Source organism: Asterias rubens, chromosome 11 (genome assembly GCF_902459465.1).
Source record: "Asterias rubens chromosome 11, eAstRub1.3, whole genome shotgun sequence".
Classification (NCBI taxonomy): Eukaryota; Metazoa; Echinodermata; class Asteroidea; order Forcipulatida; family Asteriidae; genus Asterias; species Asterias rubens.
Window position 1 is genome coordinate 17,351,670 of NC_047072.1, and position 24,125 is coordinate 17,375,794.

A 24,125-nucleotide genomic window follows, 5' to 3' on the forward strand; every position below is an offset into this window, starting at 1 on the left:
TAAGTTTCAACTCGGTGTGACGGTGTAAACAGTGCCATGAAATGTATGTTCGACAGGCCATGTCGACAAATTGACAACAACATTACACTCACTCTGCGGTACAGTGAGGAAAGTGTTCGACAAGACTCATGTATTCACTCAGCAAAAGTGAAAGTCCCTCGTCCCACTACCTACTTCCAAGGGAGTACACAAATGGCAATGAAAACGTCTTGAGAAAAACAATGTTCCAGCAAACAGCTGTCGAGTGTCAGCATTAAATAACAACGGGTGCAACTGACCTGTCACGACAGGGAAAAGGAAGTGTCTTCAATAAAATTGCCTTTGCCACTTGACGAAAGGATGAATTGAAGAGACAGTAAATCCACACATTGAACATACTGTTTGAAGTGTTTAACCATACTGTCAGAAATTGCAGCCAGTTTGGGCTAGGAACACCTGTAAAAGACTCGGCTGCATTTACAAGCAAAAATGGCGTGTAACATCCAAAAAATGTCAACGTAACAACAAGGAATGTCTTGAGAGCTTTGTTGTCATGATTATTGTTTGCCTCATTGTTGCCATTTTGGTTCAGTCGCTGTTCATGTTGACGACTGATTTTAATCAATCGATAGTAAATGAATACCATCAAAAATGTAGGGTACAGATCTGCAACAAGAAGGTTTGTGATGCTGAAAACAGGCGAGGTGTTACTAAAAAAGCAAATCGTCGGCCCCGCAAAATATTTAGCAGTTTGGTTGAATAAAAGCAGAGAAAACGGTCCTGCAGACAAACCAAGTGTAGATGCCACAACTACGAGTGTTATTGCACGACGTCCAGTACACCATAAGGGAAATTTATATGGCCGGGTGATAGCTACATAGCGTTCAACATTCAGAAAAGTCAATGAAAGTATTGACATGGTGAAACACGCTGTAGAACAAATCATGGATATCTGACATCCCATATTCCCAAAAGGCCATTTATTTAGAGCAGATGCTATAGTATAGAACAGTGACAGGAAACCAACCAGAAGGTCGGATACAGCCAGTGATGTCATCAGAACCTTGGTGCTGTCAGCTAAGTTGGTTACACGGCATGTCACGGCAATTGAAAGAATATTCCCAGATATAATCAGCAGTGCAATGATGGCAATGAAACAAGTACGGAGTGCGACGAGGACTGGGGACAGACCCAAAGAGTCTGCGGTTGTGGAGTTCATTTTGACGGCAGTCTGTTTTGTTCGTCAAATACAATCTTGTTTTAATAGTTGTTGTAGAACCATACCGGTACCCCATCAATCACTAAGAGGTAATGTTTATTGTTTATCGTAATATTCTTAGTGACAAAGTGTTCTGCACGAATCAAATTGCTAGCAATGTTTGAAGTTGAAATCCATATTTGAAGTGGATTTTTTTCTCTGATTTTGAAGTGTATGACGCAACGAGAAGATAGGTTGTCTAGTGTGGAGCTCAGTTTTGTGCCATTAATCTCTGCGTATTCTTGTATTTGAAATCCAATCTTTAAAAATAATTGCAGAGTTATACATCAATTTAATGGAGAGGTCACTATGTTGAATAGCTTTCACTCGTGATGTTCTTGAAGAATGACGACTCATCATTTCGCACGCACCATTATTTGCTAGCAATATTTGAAGTGGAAATCAATCTTTGAAGCGGAAATTGTTGCTGGTGTTCAAGTATGCCTATGATGACACAACGTGAATTATAGGTTTCCGAGTGTGGAATTCATGCTCAGTCTTTTGGTGTTCATAAAATCCAATCTTAATTATTATGAGATGAGAATACATACAGCGCTTTCACTCATGATGTTCTTGACGAATTACCACAAAGTGTTTCACACGTACCGATAATTGTTGCCAACATTTGAAGTTGAAATATATCTTTGAAGTTGCCAACATTTGAAGTTGAAATCTATCCTAGAAGTGGTATTTCTCGCTGGTGTTTCAAGAATGGCCTAACGATGACACAACATGAATCAGAGCATACTGATCGAAACGTCGAGTTGAAATCAATTCTGTTCAGAACCACCCCAACTCATTTAGAGATTATCATTTCCTGGTGTAACCGCAAACCTTTTCTGTAATCGTATTTCCAACATGCAAAGTTTTAAATAAATCCTACGTCGTCCTTGAAGCCTCACTTTCTACTCAATGGGCTTAATGCAATCGGTTGAGGTTTCAAAAACTGTGCTTTAACATCAAGCAACCACAATCACCGCAAGAACATCGACAAGTGTACAGCAACCTTGATTGATCATTTCCATAATGGTTGCTGAAATCGCTGACTTAATGCCATCAATATACTATAAGGTTCGTGATAACAATTCTTGTAAAGGTTAATTGTACACTCACTATCACTCGGAAGAAATAACCCGCCGGATTAATCAACTTTGCATTAGAGTGGTATTTACGTACCAGGTCACTATTGTAATTGGCACTATCAACATCCAAGTCGCTTAGTGGTCCTTCAATTATAGTAATTGGCCGGGCCAGTTTAATGTTGATATTGTGCATCAAACGGTGTTCTCATGTTAATGACGGATAGTGTTTATAACATGGGACTCATTAGTAATCCAGTGTCCTCAGTAAAACAAAATAAAAAAGTCGGAAAATTATAATCTTGTTGGTTAACAAACTCTATGGCATACAATTCAACAACTTTAAAAGAAAAACGTGTCCTGTTTTGGCATCTATGGAAAGCTCATGTCAATCTGCACGTCCAATGATACTATTGTACCCAATGGAATCACTGGATATGAATAGCAGGCTACTGTCTTTATCCTTGCGGGTAAAGACAGGGGCCAGTCTAACCACGACCCTGTTTCCAATAGATGCGCAAATCTTTTGGAATGGGGAGTATTTTCAAAAAAGGCGCCCTGCATTTTAACGCGCTGTTGCGAGTTTCATTAACGCTTTATTAGCTTCGATTCCGTGCCACCCTTTCCACCTTTTTGGGTCGATGATGTAATCAGCAACCTCCTATCATATTCATACAGTTCCGTATTGATTGATAAAAGTTTCAAAACAACAAAGAAAAGACACAGGCGAATATTATTTTCTTTGTTAATAAATCTTTCAACACCTTGATATCCATTTGAAAGTTGTTGATTGTTAAAACCACGCCCTGTTTCCTGTCGTAAAATTTCGACGACTTTGTCAGAAGTGACTCCTCAAAACTGTCTGTAGTATGTCAAAGGTTAGTGGTGAGTGAAAGTAAGTTCAAGCATACTCAATGGCTTCGTATAAATCAATACATCAAAGAGATGCAGTACGACGGTTGCTCCTATCGATAACAATAAATAATGACACAGTATGGAACTTAATTTATTTAATCATCCGAACGGCCATGTTGCAGAATGATGTAAAATGATTTAAAGGCACTCCAAAAACTCCCCATTGCTCGTTACCAAGTAAGTTTTTATGGTAACGAATGTTTTGAGTATAGTGTCCATTGTCTTTATTAAGCAAGACACTTCACCGTCGCTTCGTCCTTCGGATGGGACGTTAAGCCGTTGGTCCCATGTGTTGTGTAACGCATGTAAAAGAACCCAGTACACTTATCGAAAAGAGAAGGGGTTCGCCCCGGTGTTCCTGGTCCGATCGGCAGCAAATTGTGCCACAGCACCTTGTAAAACATTACATGGTGCTATCAGAATTAGGTCTCATAATTCAAACGTAGTCCCACATCTTGCAGGAAATACTGTATGTTACAGCGCCAGGAGCGTCACTGGGTGACGGACATGTGTGCTATATTAGAAGCCACAATTATTATTATTATTATTATTATTATTATCATTATTATTATTATTATTAAGTGAACGCATTGTAAACTAGTGTTTGGTTTTAATAGTGAACCAGGCTGCCAATCACTGGTACCATGTAGGATTGTACAAACAACCAGTTGATACGCAATAATATTTCTAGATAATATCAGCCTAATTGAAAGATGATAAACCCACCATCTTAATACAGCGTTTAAGTGACAGTGCCTGCCCAAATTTCCTGACAATGTTTTCACATTCAATCATGTTGTTGTTGTTGTTTATGCAACCCATCATTCTGAAGATTGTGTTCGGTTGGGACAGTTGTGTTCATTACGTCCACCGAGTTTTAAGAGCTGAAATCTCTATGAGCTCAACAGTTAACGGAAACACATGACCCGGAGTATGCCCTACTACGTCGCAAGCGAGATTAGTTGTTAATGCACACACACAAGGTTTATTGAAACTCTTTACAAGAACTTCTAGGGTTTGCAGCTCTGTAGTCAACTTGTCAATGCTCCATACTGAGAGATTTTCCACTGTCTTTTTCTTATCGTGCCCACATACACTAGATACTGTGTTTCGGCCAGAACTGGACATGCAGTTCCTAGCAATGTCATTGTACTCTGCAAGGTCCTCAGTTTTCCTCTAGCTCCGGAATAGGGGGCATCTGAAGAGGTGCTCCATAGTTTGTGGCTCTGACTTACATATGTAGGTCACGTCTTCAAGAGCCTAGGTATCCCCACTTCTTGAGAGACACTTTCAAAGTAAGAGAAGGGCAGGCTCTAGAATTTCTGATGTTGTTGTAATTTGATTTGAACACAACCACACAATGTCCACTGTGAATAATATGAACTCTACATCCACAGACTCTGTGGGTCTGTCCCCAGTCCTCGTCGCACTCCGTACTTGTTTCATCGCCATCATTGCACTGCTGATTATACCTGGGAATATTCTCTCAATTGCCGTGATACGCCGTGTAACCAACTTAGCTGACAGCACCAAGATTCTGATGACGTCACTAGCTGTATCTGACTTGTCTGTCGGATTGTTCACGTTACTCTGTGTTGTAGCATCTGCTATGGACAGGTGGCCTTTTGGTGATATTGTTTGCGAATTTGTCACTATTTATAGTTTATCCTGTTTCGCAATGTCCGTACTTTCGATAATTTCTATTAACATTGAACGGTTCCTGGCTATAACCCGACCCTACAAGTTTCCTGTGTGGTGTACATCATCTCGAGTCAAAAAGGCTGTGGTTTTCCTTGCATTACTCAGTTTATGTTTTGGGTTATCTTCAAAATTAGCGTCGCAGGTGTCTGCAGAGTTTCATGATGTTCTGCAAGTATGCTATTATATAAAAGCCCCACCATTTGTTATCACTTGTACCCTTATTCTTGGAGATATATTCCCGACATCATTGATGTCATATATTTACTATCGATTGATTAAAATCAGTCGCCAACATGAACAGCGACTGAATCAAAACGGCAACAATGAGGCAAACAATAATCATGACAACAAAGCTCTCAAGACTTTCCTTGTTGTTACGTTGACATTTGCTGGATGTTACACACCATTTTTAACCCTGCAAACGGCGATGTATTTACCAGGAGTGTCTACTCCAGAGTGGCTGCAATTTCTAACAGCTTGGTTAGTAATCAGCAACAGCATATTCAATGTCATCATCTACTGCCTCTTCAATAAGGCATTTCGTCAAACAGCTAAGAAAATCCTTTTAGAAAGATTTCCCTGTTGCAACAGAGCGGTTGGTCCATTTGAAATTGTATCTTAACAATTACCAGTATTATAAGTAGGATTTGAAACTTTGCATGGTGGTAATAAGATATAGAAGAGTTTTCGGTACTCTTCTATACCAATATTATGAAATTAAAATTGAACCTAAGCTCTGATTGGAGTCGAGTTTGTCCTCAATTGCTTTTTCCTATACACACAGAAATTCTTTGTGAACAATGCGATGGTCAGTCAGTGTCACAAGGAGGTCAAGCATAAATTATAATCTTAATTCAACAAATTATTCGCTCTGACTATTATAATGTGCACTATATAGGGTCACTTGATATTAATGAGGCAAAACTCATGCATTTCAATTGCTTTTTGCTATTAAAGACAGTGGACACTATTGGTAGTTGTCAAAGACCAGTCTTCTCACTTGGTGTATATCTACAATATGCATAAAATATCAAACCTGTGAAAATATGAGCTTGATTGGTCGTCGGAGTTGCGAGATAACTATAAAAGAAAAAACACCATTGTCACACGAAGTTGTGTGCTTTCAGGTGCTTGATTTCGAGACCTCAAGTTCTAAACTTGAGGTCTCGAAATCAAAATCGTGGAAAGTTACTTCTTTCTCAAAAACTATGTCACTTCAGAGGGAGCCGTTTCTCACAGTGTTTTATTCTATCAACCTCTCCCCATTACTCGTTACCAAGTGAGGTTTTATGCTGATAATTATTTTGAGAAATTACCAATAGTGTCCACTGCCTTTAACACAGAAATCCACTGCTTAGTGCGATGGTCAATCCGTGTTAGGGCGGTGAACCATACATTATAACCAACAAATAATTATTCGCTCTGATTATGATGAGGTGCACTTAGGGGTCTCTTATTATTACTGAGGCAACACTCATGCATTTAATTTGCTTTTTACTACACAGAAATCAATTGCGAATGGTCAATCGGTGTTTACAAGAAGGTCAAGCATAAATTGTTGCGTAATATCCGAACAAATATTCGGTCTGATTATTACGAGGTGCACTTTTGGTTTCTTACTCTATACTGAGGCAACACTAATGAATGTCACGAATAACTCACCGGTCAATTGAAAGGCCTAATGGAAAGTGCATTAATCCATCAACTTATTTCTTGTAAATTGAAGTGCCTAGTGGCCATAATACAAATCAATATTTTGTACAGTTGTTCTTTGATCGCTTATGCCATTCATCAGTCTGCATGCTGCTGAGGTAGTTGTGATCATTTTGGTATTCTAACTGAGGTGTGACGATCGGCAACCTTAAGGTCTGAGCTTAAATTACTGAGGACAATCTGGATTCCTCAAGTTGTGTCTCCATGATGGTATAACGGAACACTGGCGCAAGAGTCTAGCCCTCTCGTGTCTAACCTTGACCAGTGGTTATTGATGCACAAGACAAACTGTGTGGACATGTGATGCACAAGGCAATGTGTGTGGACATTGTTATACTTGGAAAGCCTAAAAAACGATGTTCTAAATTCAAAGATACTGTCAGAAACCTTCTAGATTGTGTTATATAGCTGAATATAGAATTTGGTAAGCAGCAACGACAATGTCCACTGTGAATAATATGAACTCTACATCCACAGACTCTGTGGGTCTGTCCCCAGTCCTCATCGCACTCCGTACTTGTTTCATCGCCATCATTGCACTGCTGATTATATCTGGGAATATTCTTTCAATTGCCGTGACACGCCGTGTAACCAACTTAGCTGACAGCACTAAGATTCTGATGACATCACTGTCTGTGTCCGATCTCCTGGTTGGATTCTGTGCAGTAGTCAGTGTTGTAGCATCTGCTCTGGACAGCTGGCCTTTTGGTGATGTGGGCTGCGATTTGATAAACTTCTTCTTCATTTGGTGCTTCGCAATGTCCACATTTTCGATAATTTCTATTAACATTGAACGGTTTATAGCTGTAACCCGACCCTACAAGTTTCCTATGTGGTGTAGCAGATTCCGGATTAAACTGGTTGTGATTTTCTTGTCATTGCTCGCTTTATGTGTTAGTACCTCTTCTAAGATTTCATCCCAAGTATCTGCACAGTTTAACAACATACAGCAAGTCTGTGAATATGCGAACGCCCCAACATATCCCCAGGTGTTAACTCTACTTCTTGGAGATATATTTCCAACAATTTTGATGTCATTTATTTACTATCGTTTGATTAAAATCAGTCGCCAACATGAACAGCGCCTGAATAGAAACGGCAACAACGAGGCAAACAATAATCATGACAACAAAGCTCTCAAGACTTTCCTTGTTGTTACTTTGACATTTGCTGGATGTTATACTCCATTTTTAACCATGCAAATTGTGAGGTCATTACCAGGAAAGTTTATTCCAGATGGGCTGCAATTTTTTACATTGTGGTTGGTGGTCAGCAACAGTATGTTCAATGTCATCATCTACTGTCTCTTCAATAAGGTATTTCGTCAAACAGCTAATAAAATCCTCTTAGAGACATTTCTCTGTTGCAAAAGATCGATCGCCCCAGTTGAAGTTAACCTATAGCTTTATAAATAACCAATGATTATTGTAAAGATAGTATACTTCAACAGGTTAAATCATTAATTCAAAATACGCTCAGAAAACAATTCTTTTGTTGCTTTTAGGCACTTAACACGTTTTCTAATTGTCAAAGACCAGTATTCTCTGCTAAAATAGTTGTTAGCATAAAACGTACTTAGCAATGGAGAGCTTAACACAATGTGAGAAACGGCTCCCTCTGAAGTGTCACTCAAGTATTAAAGGACTTCGGGCACGAGGCCCTTATTTAGGCATCTGAAGCACACATTTTTGTAACAAGGATGTTTTCAAGATGGTGTTTAACTCTTTCGTTTGTGATCAGTTGTGCTGTAAGTTATTTACATTCAGGATAGAGTTATAAATAAACCTAGTTTGCGCCTTCAATCCGGATTTTTTGTCTTTTCTTATTGGTGTTTTTTTTTTTTTTTTTTTTTCTAGCACAAGGGCACATAGGATTTTCGCTTCATATCTGCTCATGTACAATCGTTGGTAAATCAATTTAAGTTTGAAGCAGATATTAAAAAATGGCCTTTGAAACAGGTAGGGCCTATATTCTTTTATATAAAAAATGGCCTTTAATTGGGAACCTTTGGAACGCTTGGTGGCAGCAGACTCACCAGGTTAAAGTCATTGATATCGGTATCATGCGCATGCTCAGAACTACGTAAACGATGGAATTTTACCCGGTAAGTCTGCTGCCACCTTGCGTTTCAAAGTGTCCATTACGATAACAAAATAGAATGAAGTGCCCGGTCATAAATGAGTGGACGGATAAATGGTTCTCTACTACTACTACTACAAACAAAAAGGATTTTTGCACCAAAATCAAAAATGCACGAAATTACCTCTCAACAACAATTGAAGATAAATCTCCTGCAACCAATTTATTCATGACAATGATAACAAAGCGAATACACAGTAAATTCCAAGTGATACAACTACAATATGTCAAGAGTGCTTTCTCGATGGTTGCTACCATGGTATGGAATGATCTTCCATCAAACATTCGTGCAGCCCATACCTGCTATGAATCATTTAAAGGCAGTGGACACTATTGGAAATTGTCAAAGACCAGTCTTCTCACTTGGTGTATCTCAACATATGCATAAAATAACGGACCTGTGAAAGTTTGAGCTCAATTGGTCATCGAAGTGGGGAGATAATAATGAAAGAAAAAACACCCTTGTCACACGAAGTTGTGTGCGTTTAGATAGTTTATTTCGAGACCTCAAGTTCTAAACACAAACTCAATTACCAAAGCACAAAGCAATACCACCTTTTCATATGCCACCATCTTGGTCATGTTCCAAGCCTGATTTCGAGACCTCAAGTTCTAAACTTGAGGTCTCGAAATCAAATTCGTTGAAAATTACTTCTATCTCGAAAACTACGTCACTTCAGAGGGAGCCGTTTTTCACAATGTTTTATACTATCAACCTCTCCCCATTACTCGTTACCAAGTGAGATTTTATGCTGATAATTATTTTGAGTAATTACCAATAGTGTCCACTGCCTTTAAGTCAATGATTAAAACTCTTTGTTTCGTTCATATTATGGTAGTCGTTGTTTACCATAAGTTTTTACTCTTTTTTTGTCAATTTTTTAACATTAAGTTTTTTGTCACTATGTACAGTGTGCGGAGATAGTTGTATATGGTGCACTTTAAACAATAAATTATTAGATTAAATTAGATTAGATTAATGATAAAACTGAGCATGGCTACATCCAAATTGACAAAACTTACGATTACAATTTCCGTCTAAAATACATTACTCTGACAAAACAATTACCTAAGCACAAAGCAATACCACCTTTTCATATGCCACCATCTTGGTCATGTTCCAAGCCTGATTTCGAGACCTCAAGTTCTAAATCTAAGGTATCGAAATCAAATTTCTTTGAAAATGACTTCTTTCTCGAAAACTACGTCACTTCAGAAGAAGCCGCTTCTCACAATGTTTTATACTATCAACCTCTTCCCATTACTTGTTCCAAGTAAGGTTTTATGATAATATTTATTTTGAGTAATTACCAATAGTGTCCACTGCCTTTAAAGGTGTTCTTAGTACTCACTGTGGGTGCAAGTACTATTTTATTTCTACTGTATAGGAATTTTATGTCCTCTTTGTTAGGCTTGAGAGGACCGGAACTTATAGCCTTTTTTGTTAATTGTTTAACTCATCCTTCTGAAATGCTGCCTGTAAAATTGCAATTTAAAAACTCAACTACTTGTAGCACTACCAAGACAAATGACAAGATGATATTGATGATAATGAGGCAAAAGATATCAATTGTTATCATACGCCACAGAATGGTCACAAATCTTACATCAAGCGATTTTTTCCCCATTTTTTGCTACAAAAATAACGGTTCTTTGTTTACTTCCATTTTTCTCCATTTTGCTACACAAAATTACGGTTCTTTGTTTACTTCACGTAACTTATTTACAGCCAACAAGCAGCTCAAAACGCAGGCAGTTGAAAACATACCACTCAACGGGTGCGATGCGAATCTTGACCGCCAAGACGGGCTTGAAGAAGCGCCTCTCCACAATGCTGTTATGATCGGTGTTGCCGTTGAATATCTAGAAAGGAAAAGACAGAGAGCATAGTGTTATGTTCAATTGGGTACAGAGCATTTTTCGTCTGAAAATGTTTTGAAATCAAACGAGGCTATCAGCATACCTGAGTTTCACCATGTTTGTCTTTCACGTCAACAAGGTCTGACGGTGAGGGCGGTTTGAACTGCACTGTGTACTTTGTCACCCACTGTGGAAAATCTTGACGCCCCTGTGTGAGTACCCCAATGACGTTGGTCGGGTCGCCTAAATCCACCTGTATCCACTGGTTGGTATCCTTTACCACAGGACACCACGCTCCTATGATACCAAATGGTGATACTTTGTTGAGACGGCCACCAGCCGGTATACTCATATCTACGACTTCCCAGTTGCTTGAAGCGGAGAGGCTCTCATCGGGGATCGAACCATCTTCAAGGCCGAGTTTCTCTAGATTGGGAACAGCAAGATTTTCGTTTAGCCTACGCGTAATGCCTACAATGCGTAAAGGATTCGACAGAAAATTCCTAAAATTACTTTCACATGCTCCATCAATTTGTAACACTCACCGAAACAAATACAGCACTTCATCGGAGCGCACTTTCCATTGCAAGAAACAGAATTATTCTGTAGAGCAAGGGAGAAACAAAATATTGATGTACAATTCATTTTGTTTTAAAGTAAAACATAGCTTAGTTTCGTACTTACAAAGGGAAATGCTTTGAACATGTGCGGCATGAAATAGACAGACAGGAAATAACGAACAATGTGAACGAATTGTACAAGTACCTGGCAAGGCATTGGTTTTGCAGTTGCGTCGTAATACGAAAAATACGGCATTCCTTGAAAGTTGTCACAGACGTGCTCAGCACTGGCGTTGTTCATCTGACAGACTTGATCGATGTGATCATAGTTGAAAGAGAAACATCCATGATGGCTGAGACACCGAACTGAACATCTGACGGCAGAGATGCCTGAGATATTCATGAAGGACTGGCCTAGTAGGGCGTGGTGCTCTATCGGCTGGTACCAGACCCCTCGGTAAAGACCACTCACACTATAAGATGCTGAAACCTCAAGAAACATATCAAGCAAGAGGAAAATCAAACCACTCAAGTCGGCCATTTTTCGCACTCTAGCTTGATATAGGTAGTTGTTGAACACGAACAACACCCGCGTAGGAGTCTGCAAGGGAATGCGTTGCCGTGGTAACAGGACAACAACTCATCTGACGTCACTCACACTTATCGATACGGTGTTTAAATAAAATATATGGTTTTCAAAACACAAAATAAAAGTAAATGACCAAAAATATTTGTCCTTTGGACGACCACGAAAAGCTTTTTCGATTTAATTTTCAACACAATCGTGCCCGGAACGTAAACCTGAATTTCATGCAATATAGTTCTGACCGGTAAAATATAAAACAGACCAAACATAATTATTTGATTCTGACTGTCACCAAAACACCTACCAAGCTCAGCCCGATTTGCAAGCTTACACAACTCTAATCCTAGGTCAAACGTTGGCCATCATCCCGACCCTAAGTTTAAACCGGAAAATATTCTATTCTCTATAACCAGGCCCTTAATTTTACTGTACTCAATGGTACAAATCTGTTTTATTCTGTTTTTGTCAGTCTTGACGTCTAGAGAGGAACCCCAGAGAGTTTACAATACAACAGACCCCAAAAGTTGACAACACTCGGGAAGAGGGTAGGTGGGAGTTGGGAAAAATTAATCCTAATTTTTGGTTTACTTTGCTTAACGAATACTAGATAGTATGGTTTCATTCCATGGCATGGATATGCGAGAACCATATATAATTTAATTATGTCAAGGTTCGGTAGAGAAATCATCGAAGAAGTGTGATGGCCAAGGTTCTGATGAACAATGAAAAGGATTTTAGTGTTGTTGCCATGGGCAATCATCAATATTTCAGGCAACTGAAGTTACCTTACCAGAACATACTAGTCATGACCCAAGATGTCAATATCTTCACGTTACTACCTCATACAGTGTGCGTTCGTTTAGCTTCCCTGGGTCGACCCCGGTCTGCCCCGGTGCGTTCGAATAGCTTTGACGTCATTCCAGGGGCTCACACGGGTCAGCCCCCAGTGCCCTGCTTGTGGAGTGGGTCACTTTGGGGCTGGCTCCAGGTGCATGACGTCACTACATGAGCGGTGAGTGATCGTTCGTTTACCTATTGTCAGTGGCTCACCCGAGTGAGCACCGCGGGGAAGTCCCAGGGAAGCTAATCGAACGCACCCATACATTCCGTGGTTGGAAATGATCCATGCGAATATCTTGGAACCAAGACTATAGAGCAACAAACTGCACGTCTCGTGTATGTATCTCAGAATCTATCAATCTTTCATCTCGGTGACTTCTAGAAATCAATGTTGCAATGATAGAGGTTGAATACTAATTAGCCTGTTGAAAACCACCTCGAGAGTATCCATCTGTGCGCTCGTCTTTTTTCACTGATATATTTAAGGGATATTGTGCGAATGTATTTGTTCGCCTAACGCATTCTGCTACGACGTCACCATGACGTAATTGTTTTGCGTTTTGTATGTGTGTACTTAGTAATAAATAAATAAAAAGTGTATTTTCCATGCGTTTTTTCAAAAACACGATTGTCCGATTAATTTCAATTTACACATCTTATATTGAATTGAAAATAAATTCAAAACAAGTCAGATTTTATTAATCGTTTATTCCAAAACATTAAACACAAATATTAAGTAGGATTTGAAACTTTGCATGGTGGAAATACGATATAGAAAGGTTTGCGGTAACACCATGTAATGACCATCTCTAATGAGTTCGGGGTGGTTCTGAAAAGAACCGTTGGTTTCAACTCGACGTTTCGATCAGTATGCTCTGATGAAACGTCGAGTTGAAACCAACGGTTCTTTTAAGAACCACCCCAACTCATTAGAGATAGTCATTACACGGTGTTACCGCAAACCTTTCTATAACAAAAATATTAAAACATCGTCAGCAACAACAACGAATACTGAAACTTTAAAGGCAGTTGGTCGTCGGAGTTGCCAGATAACTATGAAAGAAAAAACACCCTTGTCACACGAAGTTGTGTGCTTTAAGGTCCTCTAAACTTGAGGTCTCGAAATTAAAATCGTGGAAAGTTACTTCTTTCTCAAAACCTGTGTCACTTCAGAGGGAGCCGTTTCTCACAATGTTTTATTCTCTAACCTTTCCCCATTACTCGTTACTAAGTGAGGTTTTATGCTGATAATTATTTTGAGTAATTACCAATAGTGTCCACTGCCTTTAACATAGAAATCCACTGCGTAGTGCGATGGTCAATCCGTGTTAGGGCGGTGAACCATACATTATAACCAACAAATAATTATTCGCCCTGATTATGATGAGGTGCACTTTAGGGGTCTCTTATTATTACTGAGGCAACACAGAAATCAATTGCGAATGGTCAATCGGTGTTTACAAGAAGGTCAAGCATAAATTGATGCGTAATACCAACAAATATTCGGTCTGATTATTACGAGGTGCACTTAAGGTTTCTTAATACTCTTACTGAGGCAACACTAATGAATGTCACGAATAACTCACCGGTCAATTGAAAGGCCTAATGGAAAGTGCATTAATCCATCAACTTATTTCTTGTAAATTGAAGTGCCTGTGGCCATAATACAAATCAATATTTTTTACAGTTGTTCTTTGATCGTTTATGCCATTCATCAGTCCGCATGCTGCTGAAGCAGTTGTGTTCATTTTGGTATTCTAACCGAGGTTTGACGATCGGCAACCTTTTTATGGTCTGAGCTTAAATTTTACTGAGGACAATCTGAATTCCTCAAGTTGTTTCTTCATGATGGTGTAACGGAACACTGGAGCAAGAGTCTAGCCCTCTCGTGTCTAACCTTAACCAGTGGTTATTGGTGCATAATACACACTGTGTGGACATGTGATGCACAAGGCAATGTGTGTGGACATTGTTATACTTGGAAAGCCTAAAAAATGATGCTGTTAACTCGAAGATACTGTCAGAAAATCCTCTTTGAGACATTTCCCTGTTGCAAAAGATCGATCGCCCAGTTGAAGTTCACCTATAGCATTATATGACAGTTATTGTAGAGATAGTATACTTCAACATGTTAAATCATTATTAATTCAAAATACGCTCAGAAAACAATTCTTTTGTTGCTTTAAGGCACTTAACACGTTTTCTAATTGTCAAAGACTAGTATTCTATAATAAAATAATTGTTAGCATAAAACGTACTTAGTTACGAGCAATGGAGAGCTGTTGGTAGTACACAGTAAGCAAAAAATAGAGTGCGCCCTCTCCCTGCTGAAAGCTAAACTAAAAACGTTACAAAGGTTGTGTATGCAAACTATTTTTTACCATAAATTTTGTATGACAATAATAAAATTGCAGCAGACACAAATAAGAATAAATATGCACTTGCTTTCACTACTTGCGTACATATTTTTTTGCGTACATATACAAACATGTCACAAAATATAACAATCAAACACCGTAAAATAAACCTGATTTGTTTACTTGTTATACATTAGTTTAAATTATTATTTCGTAAATATATATATATATTGAAACCTATTGTTTGGTTTTTAAAGATGTTCTTGGTACTCACTGTGGGTGCAAGTAATATTTTATTTTGGCTTTAGAGGTTTTTTTGTCAGGTTCTGAGGATCAGAACTTAGCCTTGTTCGATTTGTCAATTAACCCATCTCTCTGACATTCCGCCTGTAAAACCGCAAATTAAAACAACTTTTTTGGCACTACCGAGACAGAATGTTTACGATATTGATGATAATGAGGCAAAATATACTGTTATAATACGTTACGGAATGGTCACAAATCCACATCAAGCGAGTTTTCTCCATGTTGCTAGAAAACTTACGATTCTTCGTTTACTTCACGTAATCTACTGACAGCTAAGCAGCTCGAAACGCAGTAGGGCGTAGTGCTCTACCGGCTGGTTCCAAACCCCTCGGTAAAGACCACTCACACTATTGGATGCTGAAACCTCAAGAAACATCTCAAGCAAGAGGAAAATCAAACCACTCAAGACGGTCATTTTCTCACTCTGGCGTGAATTTAGAGCTGCCTACCCACACAAATTAATCTTCTTCCACCCGTAGTGTGCTACTGGAAAATCGTTTTTCATATTATTAATCTGCAAGGGCAACTGGCCCATGCTAACGAAATATTCGCCCACTTTACGTCACAAAATCAATACCAATGCAGATTATAAACCACTGTAGTTAGCAAAAATCACCTAACTTGCATTTTTACGTAATAATAATTATATACACACAAAATTTCTATTTTCTGTAATCCTTATTTGAAAACTCGGTTACCGACCTATTTTTTGTCAATATAATTTCCTAACCTTGATTTTAAATACACATAGTGATGAGTTAGTGTTGTGGTAACTTCTCATTCAAATAGTAAAATATTTCTGACTTGAAGCCCTTTTTACTTTTAGGCATCTGAAGGCACAACGATTTTTTGCAACAACGATGTTTTTTCTTTCAATTTCGATGGCCAATTGAGTCAAAATTTTCACAAATTTGTTATTTTGTGCATAACATTATGTTGGGATACACCAATTGAGAATACTGGTCATACCAAACGTGTCCAATGCCTTTAAAAGCCAGTGAACACTATTGGTAATTGTCAAAGACCAGTCTTCCCACTTGGTGTATCTCAACATATGTATAAAATAACAAACCTGTGAACATTTCAGCTTGATTGGTCGTCAGAGCTGCGAGATAACTATGAAAGAAAAAACACACCCTTGTCACACGAAGTTGTGTGCTTTCAGATGCTTGATTTCGGGACCTCAAATTCTAAACTTGAGGTCTTGAAAACAAATTTGTGGAAAATTACTTGTTTCTTGAAAACTACTCCACTTTAGAGGGAGCCGTTTCTCATAAAGCTTTATACTACCAACCTCTCTCCATTACTCGTTACCAAGTAAGGTTTTATGCTAATAATTATTTTGAGTAATTACCAATAGTGTCCACTGCCTTTAAGCATTGTATTCACTCTTGAGTCTCGGAGTTTGTACCAGCATAGTATACCCCCAAATATACGTCACTCTAGGAATGGGCTCGTTGATGTCCAAGTAATTTCAAAATGGCGCCACGGTTCGACAGAGAATACAACGAAGCGTTTTAAATTTTAAAGAGTGTCCCCTAGCTTGGTTTACTTGTAATGAATAATAGTTTCGTTATTCTTCCATAATCATGATGGGAAATGCAGAAACAATATGCGAGAATTTATGGGAATGCAATTGGTCGCTCGGTTCGCAAGAGAAACCATTACAGTTTGTAATTAATATTGGCCAATATTCTAAATAAAGGGATTAACTGTAATTCAAAATGTACCGTACTCATTTCAAGCAACTAATTAAAATACAGACACGTACCATACTGGAAGAAGAAACCGCTAGCACACCCCAGTTTTGTATTGTAGAATACATATTTCTTCGGTCTTGGCGACTTTAACAAAGGTTCAAGGTTGCGTAAAAGAAGAAAATTGAATTAGCAAAATCGAAACCCATCAAAAAGTCCGTCATACCACGAGGACAGATCACTTCGATTATAATAAGGGAATCAATGTGTGGTGAAGAGGTTTTCAACTAGTGCAAACCCAACGAGGCCTGGTTCTTGATATTACCAAGACTAAGTCGAGGTAATTAAAAAAGAACCAGGCCTCGGCGGGTGTAAACCACTAGTTGAAAACTGAGTCAACACACTTTGATTCCCATTCATAAATACATTTTCGGTCAAAAAACATCAACACTTTTTGTCAAAAAGTAAAATAAATGCAGAAATTATAATTGTTAAATGATTTCTTTCAACACAACACCCCTCCATCTATGAAATGGTAAGGCCCTCGGGTAGACAACTCCTTATAAGGGAATGCTGTACGCGTATCTGGTGATGTGGCACAACTGTTTCAGCCGTTGCTCTCGACCAATAGGAATGAAGAAACTGTCTTATAAGCACAGGTGCAAGCTCGCGTGTCACGCCCATGTTTCAACACTTTTTACTGTTCATTAACAAAGGTTTATACACACCCACGTGACGCGCTCTCCACCAATAGGAATAACGAAACCGTCTGAGGTATTTATGAATAAGGATAAGGCCTCACGTATGGATTGCCGTTTCACCGACTTTTCTGTTATCTAAAAAATCTCTATAGAGAACTATCCGATCCCTTTATTGTACACTACGAATTAGTTTACACAGAGATCAACTCTTAACTATGGTCCATCATCATTCGGCAAGGACTTTCGTATATGGACGCCTCATCCTCAAATTGTAATGGTGGCGCACTCCTGGTGTCACCGCCATCATCTCTTTCAATCGCTGCTATTCTCAGCTCTCCAATGCTTCTACTGCTCCACTTTATCACACTGTCTATCCAGTGCAGTTTGGGCAACCTCTGCGTCAAATTGTACCTGTAGACAGTCCATCTATAACTGAGTCGGTATTAGACGTCCTGTCTCATCACATGCGTGCACCACTTATCTTTATATATTATTCTCCAACTAGTGAATGGCTTTCTTGTATAGATATTGTTAAAGCCATTATACACTTTCGGTAAACAGTATTGTCCAAGTCCCACACTTAGTGTATCACAAGTTATATATAAAACAACAAACCTGTGAACATTGAGGCTCAATCGGTCATCGGAGTCGGGAAAACCCACTCTTGTTTCCGCGCGTTTCGCCGTGTCATGACATGTGTTTAAAATAAATCCGTAATTCTCGCTAACGAGAATTTATATTGTTTTACCGTTTTCTCAAAAAGTTAAGCATTTCATGGACTAATATTTCAAGAGAAGTCTTTCACCATTACCTTCTGTAAACCCTGTAAACTATTTGTAAATCTGTGGACTTTTTTTCTGTACCGAAAGGGTCCAATGGCTTTAACAAACAACGTCAACCAGTGTTATCAGACAGATCAACCTTAGACTGATACGTATCAACATATACTGGCTTTGATTATGGCGTGGTGTACTTAAGGACTTTCACAACATTGGTAAACACAAGCCTAATGGAAAGCTGATTAATCCATCAACTTATTTCTTGTAATTGGCAGATCCCCTGCATAATTCATCTGAATATTTTTTACCGTAGTTATACATTGATCAGTCTGCCTGCTACTGCCAGTTGTGTTCACTAGGTGCAGTTTGAGGTGTGCACTTCTTCGACTTGATGGACTGAGCTCTAATTTCACTGAGGAGTCGAGGACTATCTAAATTCTTTAAGTTTAGTCTTCATAAGGATCAGAACACAAGGGACAGAGTAAACACTCCCACGTTTATCTGTGAACAGTTGATGCTCATGACAAATTGTGTGGACACATAGGCTATTCTTCGAAACTGATGTTCCTTTGAACTCGAAAAAACTGTCGGAAACATTCAACACTTTGTGATCTTGCTGAAATCTGCATGGTTGTAACACGTGAAATCTGATATCATTGGAAGTTTCCCCCATTTCTCTCCAAAAGTGATATTACCGAAGATTGGATTTTGTAAACAACAAAGACCATTGAATGTTATGAATATGAACTCTACCTCCACAGACTCTGTGGGCCTGTCCCCAGTCCTCATCGCACTCCGTACTTGTTTCATCGCCATCATTGCACTGCTGATTATATCTGGGAATATTCTTTCAATTGCCGTGACACGCCGTGTAACCAGCTTAGCTGACAGCACCAAGGTTCTGATGACATCACTGGCTGTGTCTGATCTCCTGGTTGGATTCTGTGCAGTAGTCAGTGTTGTTGCATCTGCTCTGGACAGCTGGCCTTTAGGTGATGTGGGCTGCGAAGTGGTCAGCATTTTGTCCTCAATATGTTTCTTAATGTCCTTACTGTCAATTGTTGGTCTTAACATAGAACGGTTTCTGGCTGTAACCCGACCTTACAAGTTTCCTGTGTGGTGTAGCAGATTTCGGATCCAAACGGCCGTGATTTTCCAAGCAATTCTCAGTTTGTGTTTAAGTTTTGTCGCCAAATTTGGATTTAATGTTCCTCTACAATTTGATAATACTCTGCAAATTTGCGAGTATGTGAACACTCCACTTCTTATGCATATGAGTAACCTACTTATTATAGTTATAATTCCTACATTATTGATGTCATATATTTACTATCATTTGATTAAGATCAGTCGCCAACATGAACAGCGACTGAATCAAAATGGCAACAATGAGGCAATCAATAATCATGACAACAAAGCCCTCAAGACATTCCTTGTTGTTACTTTGACATTTGCTGGATGCTACACACCAAATCTAACCTTGGAAACCTTGATGTCATTATCAGGAGTATCTGCTCCAGGTTGGCTGCAGTTTCTTTTTTTGTGGTTGATGGTCAGCAACAGTATGTTCAACGTCATCATCTACTGCCTCTTCAATAAGGTATTTCGTCAAACAGCTAAGAAAATTCTCTCAGAGAGATTCCCCTGTTGCAACAGATCGATCGCCCCAGTTGAAATTGGGTTCTAATTGAAATCTCAATTAGGGGCAATTTTGTTTAAAGCAATTGGACACTTTCGGTACACAGTATTGTCCAAGTCCCACACTTCGTGTATCACAACTTATATATAAAAATAATAACAAACCTGTGAAAATTTAGGCTCAATCGGTCATCATCGGAGTCGGGAGAAAATAACGGGAAAACCCACTCTTGTATCCGCGCGTTTTGCCGTGTCATGACATGTGTTTAAAAACAAATTAATCCGTAATTCTCGCTATCGAGAAATGGTATTGTTTTAATTAAAGTTTTCTCAAAAAGTAAAGCATTTCTTGGAATAATATTTCAAGAGAAGCCTTTCACCACCGTCTGTAAACCCTGTAAATTATTTGTAAATCTGTGAACTTTTTTCCTTTTTTTTCTGTACCGAAAGTGTCCAATGGCGTTTACTTGTCGAATCAACTCTATAGGCACATGTTTTTTCATTAATGTGGTATTAACAAAGACCACCTTTGACGGTGTCAGCTTGCACATAACTTTCTTATAGTCGTCCAAATGTGTGTTAGCATTTGTTTTTTCCTACCTTGTTGTATATGTTTTTTCCAAACTTTTGAAATAAAACGAACGAACGAACGCTTGAAGGGGTTTCGAGCAAACAAAATTAGCTTGAGCCTCAAACTTAATAGTTTGCACGCTCGAAATCTCATTGTTTAAGTGATTATACAAACTCAAAATATCGTTTGAAATTATTTTTGCGCTCGAAAAGGTCGATAATAATATCCAAACTAGCCTATTTTGAGCAAGCGAAATTATGATGAGTGTTCAAAAAAAATAATTAAAAACCTCGAATTTAATTTGTGTTCAGGATTTCATATTCGTGTACTCGACAATCATTCTGAAGAATGGAGTTACGGTATGATTTCCTCCAATTCTTGTGATACACAATATAGTGCGCCACCTAGTGTGTGCCGACGGAGAGTTCATAATTCGCAGTGCACGGTGTGCAATACATCCGATCCTTCCGTACATGAACCGAAACTTCCGCGTTTGAAAACTTTAGTACATTTCTGTGTAGTAATTTTAAATACTCTAAATGTTTGTGTGCCTGGTCACAACATTATGTACGATTTAGTAGTGGTTCCGTTACTGATGAAAACCTTGCATGATGACTTTACTCGATATTGAGTTCCTGCTTTTATCGGTACTCTGTTAAACTTTATTTAAATAATCAGTTGTGAGCTTTGTGCAGTAAAGACCAGAGTTAAAAATAAATAGAGTGTGACTTCATTCCAGATTTCGACTCCATTTCAAGGTCCTTTGAGCTGATCAACTATTTTGTCATGCTCTCTAATCTATAAAGTCGGACTTGGGGGGTATTCCAACTGAAAGATGCCGGGTTCTCACTGGAGGTACAAAACACACATCATGACAACTTAATAGCAGATACTCGCAACTAATTTAATCTTTACAAAAAGGCAGCAGTAGGCTCTACAAAATAATAGGGTGCATTCGATTTAGCTTCCATGTGTCTACCATGCGGTGCTCACTCGGGTGAACCCCCGACAAGAGCTAATTGAACTATCAATCACCCTCTCGAGGTGACGTCATGCACGTTAGGCCAGCCCCAAAGTGACCCACTCCACAAGCAGGGCACCTGGGGCTGACCCATTGAGCCCCTGGAATGACGTCAAAGCTATTTGAATGTACCGGGGGCAAGACCGGGGTCGACCCAGAGATTCTAATCGAACGCACCATAGTACACTCAGAGTAATTTACAAACAACATGACAATGTGCAGGTCAAGGGTCAAACTTCTACTGGACGCTACCGTACATACATTGTGACAATAAGCAAAATTCAATTCTCTCTCTTAAGTTAAATGTTCCTATGACCAAATGATTATCTACACAAAGCAACACGATAAATCTTTAAAAGTCTTTTGCGTACAATCTCCGTATAATTATACTTCTCTACTTTTATTGTAGGGGTCTTGATGTACACCTCTTTCGTTGACAGTTTTAAAAATACCATAAAACTTTAACAGTCCCCGTTTAAACAATAATATTGTATATAACTTGTGTTAATGTCTGAGTTAAAACAAACAAAATATCACTAAATAAATGTCAGTACCGATCCGAAAAAAAGAAGAATTTGTTTTTGTCTGGAATACTTTGGAAAATCAAGGGGAAAACAGAATTATATTGTCGCGCTTATTTCCATTGCCGCAAATAAATTTATATACAAAATCTGAGTGTTATTAACGCGAACATTATGCAATTATTTAAAAAATATTGACAGAAATAATGCACAATAAAATTCATAACTCTTTTGTAATAATAATCTGTTTCCACTAAGTAAACTTCTGAAAAATCGCGGTTCAAGTTAAATTGCAGAGGAATATGTTGCCATGGTAATGAGAAACACCATTCTTTCTGGTCATGTTGCGTGACAAATGTCAATAACCATGCAGGCTGCAACCCACTCTAAATATGCATTCACTAATTACTTTTCCCTAACTCTTTACTGAAATCAATTTAATTGATATTTCATTCTTTTTATGTAATGAAATGTTTAATGTTTTTTTGTAACTGTACATTTCGGCTTTTAGCCGCTGTATAAACGATGAATAATAATGAAGCCACCGCAAGCGTTTACTTTCTGCAATTTTGATGTTATTGTATTCTGAATGTTATACAGAATAATAAGACACACATAAAACATACACAAAAACAGATAATTGACTCTCAAAAAGTAACCTTTATTATGTAATGTCACGTGAAACAAGGTGATGTGACTATGACGTCAGCTCTATTGTCCAGTAAAAAAAACTTCATAATTTTTTTGAAACGCATACAGCTTCCGAACCTTCGCTTTTAATATGATCTCATATTATTTTCATCAGTGGTACGTGAATATTGTGTTCTTACATAAAAATACATAAACAAATAAAACACATTATAACAATTTAGAATGAAATATTGCAGTGTACGAAGATAAATAAATTAAATGGTTAATTGTAATTAGTGGTTATCGTAAGATGTTCCAAGCACGGTTTAAAAACATTTGAAAACTGTTAAAATGGGTTTTTCATCAATTCCTGTAAAATCTACTTAAGTGTTACACACCTTCTTTTGACGTGAACAAAAACAAAATTGATCTAATTTGTACGATGAAGGTTTAAAGGATTGGGGTTCTTTTTGTAACACAAACAAAATGTCTAAAGATACATTACGACTACACCGTTTGAAGAAAATAGAAGGATTACCTTAAAATATTACTTACTGAGGTGCTGTAGTTTAATGTAAACCTGTGGACATTGTTTTTTGTGTACCACGACAAATACCCAGACCCTTTAAAGCCAGGGAAAAAAAGTTCACAGGTTTACAAATAACTTACTAAAAAAGACTTCCCTTGAAATATTATTCCATGAAATGCTTTACTTTTTGAGAAAACATTAAAACAACTATCAATTCTCGATATCGAGAATTACGGATTTATTGTAAGCACATGTCATGACACCACGAAACGTGCGGAAACAAGGTTGGGTTTTCCCGTTATTTTCTCCCGACTCCAATGACCGATTAAGCCTAAATTTATACAGGTTTTTTATTTTATATTTAAGTTGTGATACACGAAGTGTGGGCCGTTGGACAATACTGTTTACCGAAAGTCTCCAATGGGTTTAAAGATGAACCATGTTTGTGAGTATTTAAAGTTATACAACAGAAAACTCGTCTCCTTATTAACAGTTTACTGCCTTTACCCATGCTTTCCAACGCAAGAACAGGGGTACGACTCCCTCCAATTGTGGTGATCCACCATAGTGCGCCACCAAGTGCGTGCCGAATGAGAGGCCATAACTCGTTTGAGATTTTTTACATTTTTTTAAACTCATCCCCAAAGTGAAATGAAATACTGCTAACACTAGCGAGACAAAGAGCTTACGACATTGATGATAATGAGGCAAAGGATCTAATAATGTTGTTATAATACGTTACTGA

General features: G+C 38.3%; 3 protein-coding genes across 3 annotated transcripts; 1 reads left to right on the forward strand and 2 right to left on the reverse strand.

Moving 5' to 3' along the window:
* Window positions 1-253: 253 nt before the first annotated feature.
* LOC117296303 (beta-1 adrenergic receptor-like) lies at window positions 254-1,257 on the reverse strand. Its single transcript, XM_033779151.1, has one exon. The coding sequence runs from the start codon at window positions 1,196-1,198 to the stop codon at window positions 254-256; it is 945 nt and encodes a 314-aa protein (XP_033635042.1). The 5' UTR covers window positions 1,199-1,257.
* Window positions 1,258-10,503: 9,246 nt separating this feature from the next.
* LOC117296304 (retinoschisin-like) lies at window positions 10,504-11,745 on the reverse strand. The gene is made up of 4 exons (XM_033779152.1): window positions 11,410-11,745; window positions 11,190-11,247; window positions 10,748-11,070; window positions 10,504-10,647 (listed from the first exon to the last, which is right to left on the reverse strand). Exons 1-4 carry the CDS (start codon window positions 11,743-11,745, stop codon window positions 10,504-10,506), a joined length of 861 nt encoding a protein of 286 aa, XP_033635043.1.
* A 7,467-nt stretch (window positions 11,746-19,212) lies between these two features.
* On the forward strand, window positions 19,213-20,157 carry LOC117296305 (histamine H2 receptor-like). Its single transcript, XM_033779153.1, has one exon. The coding sequence runs from the start codon at window positions 19,213-19,215 to the stop codon at window positions 20,155-20,157; it is 945 nt and encodes a 314-aa protein (XP_033635044.1).
* Window positions 20,158-24,125: the final 3,968 nt, after the last annotated feature.

Bases quoted from the DNA above. Each gene is read 5' to 3' on its own strand.
- LOC117296303 (XM_033779151.1), bottom strand. From the start codon at position 1,198: ATGAACTCCACAACCGCAGACTCTTTGGGTCTGTCCCCAGTCCTCGTC.
- LOC117296304 (XM_033779152.1), bottom strand. From the start codon at position 11,745: ATGGCCGACTTGAGTGGTTTGATTTTCCTCTTGCTTGATATGTTTCTT. The intron at 11,248-11,409 runs GTACTTGTACAA...CTTGCTCTACAG, and splicing joins CAAAACCAATGCCTTGCCAG to AATAATTCTGTTTCTTGCAA. The intron at 11,071-11,189 runs GTGAGTGTTACA...TTCCCAATCTAG, and splicing joins GAAGTGCTGTATTTGTTTCG to AGAAACTCGGCCTTGAAGAT.
- LOC117296305 (XM_033779153.1), top strand. From the start codon at position 19,213: ATGAACTCTACCTCCACAGACTCTGTGGGCCTGTCCCCAGTCCTCATC.